Genomic DNA, 5,000 nt, shown 5'->3' on the forward strand with positions numbered 1-5,000 from the left:
AAATAAGCCTCAACAATTCCCGTCAGCTGTAGTTCCCGTGCACGTTGTGTGAGGCGACCTGTTCCCTGTTACCTAGACGAAAATCTTGTGGTTGTGCAAGGCTTGTCGTGTTATGTTAAGCAAGCGTTCGCAGTGGAACACTGCCCTCCTTTGTGTGCGGGGTCGTCCGCCGCCTTGTGCTATGGGCATGAGATCCCTGTTGCCGACGTAGGGCGAGAAAGAGTTAGCGGAAGGCCGCTGTCGTGGGGCCGGTAACGAAAGGTGGTCTTTGTAGCAGAGAAAAGTGTGACACGCGGCGCACATGCCAGAGAGCAGGGAGCTATTTGAGTCTAAGGGAGTGTTGGTGGCGGCGGGGCACCCAGTGGCACTCTGGCTCTGTACCCGGGCACACCCTGGCTCTCTCCGACACCCAAAACACCACCAGCGTCGTAGTTCTGTGGTTGCGCTTGCTGTCACGTACCGGTACACACGGGGTTATCATGTCGGTGTGACCACGTTCAGGAGTGCGAGACCTCCCTGTAGGCAGCGGTAGTGACAGAAATAGTGACGCGGCGGGATGGAGCGCCAAGACTCCTTCGTGAGTCTCACCGATAGTGAGCTGAGCTTCGCCAGCGTATCCACGGAGGACGGCGCCTCCAGCTTGGGACGGAGCCGTGCGGGGTCGTCTCTCGACTCAGAGCTCCTCAGGACCCCAGGAGGTTCAGGGGCTAAGTCCTCGCAGAAGGAACGGCTTCGGCGGTCAGGCCCTAAACGGCAAGCGCCGCAGCCGCCCTCCAGGCCGTCCCCCAGCACCACTCCGGCGCCCTCCTCCCCCACCCCTCCCACACAGCTGATAACTGCCGCTCAAGTGCCTATCAGTTCTAACTACGACGCCCGTGCCCCCACGCCCCTCGCCTCCGTCACGCAGGCGGCCGTCAGTGCGGCAAAGGTCTCCGCAGCGCCCGTAACCACCGTGCATATGCAGCTAACGCCCATGGCGCCGCCGGCGGGACCAACCTCCGCAGGGAATCCTTCAGCGGTGCAGCAGACCCACCGCCTCACGAAGATCGTCAGCCACTCCGTCAGCCCACCCTTGAGCAGTGCCAGTGAAAATCGCCCGATGTCCCCCCCTCTCTTGGGCGGAGCGGCGCCCCCGGCTCCTCAGAGGTCGGGGTCCTCCCAGGCGGCCGCAAGGGGCCTGGCCAACTTGAGGATTCGTCTGATCGACGAGGAGTCAGACTCGGATGCGAATCCTGCGGAGTCCGGGCCTGACCTTGGGCTCTCCGGCGCGACACCCTCTCAACAGCTGTTCCCCGCACAGCGCCCCGTGCAGGCCCAGTCCCCTCGCTACGACCCTTCTTACGCCGGCGATCCAACACTCCAAGACGTCGCACAGGCCCGTCATCAAGGAGCCTCCTTCGTCCCCCAGCACTCACCCCAGGAACCCGCCCACCCGAGCCGTAATGCCCAGTATCTCCCCAGAGAAGTCGCTCAGTCCGGGCCCCCCACCCAGCTGCATCCCCCGCACCCCGCCTGCCACCCGCAGGAGCAGGACGAGAACTACGACTTCAGCGAGAGCTTCGACAGCTACGACGACTCCCCGACGCCGCCATGCGTGAGTCCCGTACCCGGCGAAAGGGAACCTCCGACCGTAGTGTATCGCGGGCGTGCCCGGCGCCTCATGCACTCCGCCTCCGATCCGGGGGTGTCCCGACCGCACAATCACCGTCCCTACGCCCATTCCCAGCATCCGCGGGCGCCGGGACTGGCCGTACCTCCGCCCCTCGACCAGCTGAGTGAGGAAGAAGGCTGTCAGGAGGTCCTAGAGGGTGACCTCCAGGAGGCCCTAGCTGGTCAGGCGCGTCTCCAGAGATCGGACTCCATGGTGACGGTGGCGCACTTGTATGAAGACGTGCTGGTGTCGTCAAGGCTGCGCATAAGGGTCACGCTCACCAACCTGACTGTGGTGGTGGTCGTGGCCGCCCTCGTGCTGCCCAACAGCGCCGCCATTCTCTACGCCGCCTTCAGGTACTGCTGCCGCGTCCCTGCACCCTGCAAGCCCACTACTAACACGTTTCACAACAGCCTCAAGCCCTCGCGTGTGTTGTGCTCATTTATTTTATGTAGTTAATAGAATTTGCTGAGTAATCCAGTTTACGCTGCATCGTATATAGTTATTAAAGTGTGGTGTTACGCTAACCCGTACCATATATATACCCCGCCCGTTTTTGTTTTTATTGTTTAGTAGTTCGGCTTATTTTCCATGCTTGTGTGTGGAGTGTTGAGAGGTGGGGAGCATGGAGATTGGGGATGCGTGGGGAGTCTTACCCAGGTGGGAGCGCCGCCAGGAGTATAGGACGTAAAAGAAAAGTTAATTTCTGAAGTCGGGAGAACAAATATATCACCTATTTATAAACATATATAAAGGGAGAGAGAGAGAGAGAGAGAGAGAGAGCGCCCGCGTCAGGATGCCTCAATTCGCGTTTGCCAGGTCTTGGCACCATTCAGGTTTTCGTAGCCATTAATGCAGTCAGTAAGTGTAACTAACCTGCACTAGAAGTGGATGCCAAGCCTAGGTTCAAGTGACACGCCGCCCACCCGTTTGTGGGTGCCTTGCCTTCTGCCTTTCTGTTTGTTGTGATGCGGGTCTCACTTCCGGGAATGCGACACTACCTGGTGGTACGTTGGCACAGGATATGCACATTCTCGCCCGCGCGTTTGTAGGTCAAGATGGTTTTCGCTTCCCCCAGACAGGCCAGGCCGCCTCTTAACTGTAGGCCTACCGCAGCTGGTAAAGCACAGTCCCTGTGGTTTGGATGGAGGAGGGATGCACGGCGGGTCGGGGAGTGAGAGAAGCTTTGTCCTAGGGAGCTTATTTGGACACGAGCCAGGTCAGGGGACGCCACCTGACAGCTGGGCTGCTCCAGCTGATTGTTGGTACCAAGCAGCTCGTAACTTTGCACCAGCTGCGACGGTCTCTCGCACCTTGGGACATTAAACTTACTATATGTCTACTCACAGACATGCGTACGTGCACACCATGTACGTACGAACGCATTTACACAAACGCACACGCACACGCACATGCACATGCACATGCACACGCACACGCACACACATGCACACACACACGCACACACACACACACACACACACATGCACACACACATGCACACACACATGCACACACACACACACACACACACACACACACACACACACACACACACACACACACACACACACACACACACACACACACACACACACACACACACACACACACACACACATAGCACAAAGGCAATCTTAATGATAAGAGTAAAAGACAGATGAATAAGAATAATTACAATTTCCGTCAGAAAGAGAGGGAGGGGAGGGGGTGATAAAGCATAGACGGTCTATTGTAACTGTATTGTATTGTGGCGACTGGGGGTGCCAAGTGCAGAACAGAATTCACAGAATCATACGGTGTCTAATTAGTGTGTCGATTCATGGTAGGGAAACAATATTATATTATCTCTCTCTTTCTCACCACAAATACACGCGCGCGCACGCATTTCGCTCTTTCTGTATTGCTCTATTTCGTTTGGATCTAATGTTTTGTTTTTCTTAATCATTACAGATTAGTGTTTGGGACGCTGTTCCCAGCCTACTACTCGTACAAGGCCGTCAAGACGAAAAACGTCAAAGAATACGTAAGTAATTTGCCCTTTTCATATTTCCATATTATCTTTATCTATCAATCTGTCGATTTTTCACTCCATCATCCTGTTTTATAAACACATGAACTTTAAGAAAAACATATTAATGAGTATTATTAGGGGTGAAGATAGAGCTTCAGGGGACATGGACACTAGATTAAAGTGTGGGTTGGAAACGTGAAATTAAGTAATCCAATTTTCAAGATCATGATCAGGAAGCGCAAAACTACATAATGCATAACATTATGGGAAGGCAGGTGACTAAGTATATATATATGTGTGTATGCGTGCGTGCGTGCGTGCGTGTGTGTGTGTGTGTGTGTGTGTGTGTGTGTGTGTGTGTGTGTGTGTGTGTGTGTGTGTGTGTGTGTGTGTGTGTGTGTGTGTGTGTGTGTGTGTGTGTGTGTGTGTGTGTGTGTGTGTGTGTGTGTGTGTGTGTGTGTGTATGCACATAGTAAAGAAAGAGAGTGAGAACAAATAGATGAAAATGGTGAACGTGCGATTACAGGAAGAGGAACGAGACAGAGTGAGGAAGGAACGACCAGATTCTTCTCATACCCAGCGACATAAAACGTGGCGATCAGGTCTTAGTCTTAGTCTTAGTCTTAGCCTCCTGTGAAGACGGCCGCTCCTTGGCCGGTTTCTTGAGACGCTTCAGCCCAAATTAACTCGTAGATCGTCTTGACTCATTGTGGGGCTGTGTGCACGGTCGCTGTTTTTGTTACTGTTGGTGGAGGAGTGGTAGGTGTGTCAGTGTGCCTGTGTGTATTTCACTGTTGTTGATGTTCTTGTTGTTGATGGTGGTGGTCTATTTTGGATTTTTGTGCTTTTGTTTGCGTGTGTTGGGGGGGGGGGGTCTACTGTAGATATAGTTGTAAGTCTGTATATCATGTAGATATGTATATGTATGTACTTCGCGTGCGCCTGATTTTGCCATCTCTGTTTTCTCTTTCAACTTTTGTACTTATTTTTCGATAATTAGAACGGCGACGTAATAACCTTCAAGGCTTTTTGACAAGTGTGACGCCGACAATTTATGATGTTTTTCCTTTCTTTAATCTGGTTCTCCGTGCCCTTGTTCGGCGTATTTTTCTTAGTACATGTTCTACATGGGTTTTACGTTTTAATTTATTGTCATTTTATTTTAGTATTACTGTTATTGATAATGTATTTAGGTATTCGTTTTTATTTTGTGATAATTGTCTTTGATCGTCATTACAATTGTCAGTAGTCAATTTATACACTTTGTCAGAAGTTAATGACCACTGCTTTCTCTTCCCTATTGCCAATAATTCTCATCAAACTTCCCATTTCTGT

General features: G+C 52.4%; 1 protein-coding gene across 9 annotated transcripts in view; it reads left to right on the top strand.

The window, feature by feature from the left end:
* The first annotated feature begins 342 nt into the window (after positions 1–342).
* LOC122263537 (uncharacterized) overlaps positions 343–5,000 on the top strand; it is a 47,015-nt gene continuing 42,357 nt past the window's right edge. For all 9 annotated transcript variants that reach the window (XM_043032005.2, XM_043032019.2, XM_043032036.2 and 6 more), the window contains exons 1-2: positions 343–2,007; positions 3,605–3,677. In XM_043032005.2, coding sequence (XP_042887939.2) covers positions 557–2,007; positions 3,605–3,677 — 1,524 coding nt within the window. In that variant the 5' untranslated portion in view covers positions 343–556. The remainder of the gene's footprint in view (positions 2,008–3,604; positions 3,678–5,000) is intronic.

This window comes from Penaeus japonicus, unplaced genomic scaffold (genome assembly GCF_977035675.1).
Source record: "Penaeus japonicus unplaced genomic scaffold, GWHDUDI00000001_assembly GWHDUDI00000004, whole genome shotgun sequence".
Classification (NCBI taxonomy): Eukaryota; Metazoa; Arthropoda; class Malacostraca; order Decapoda; family Penaeidae; genus Penaeus; species Penaeus japonicus.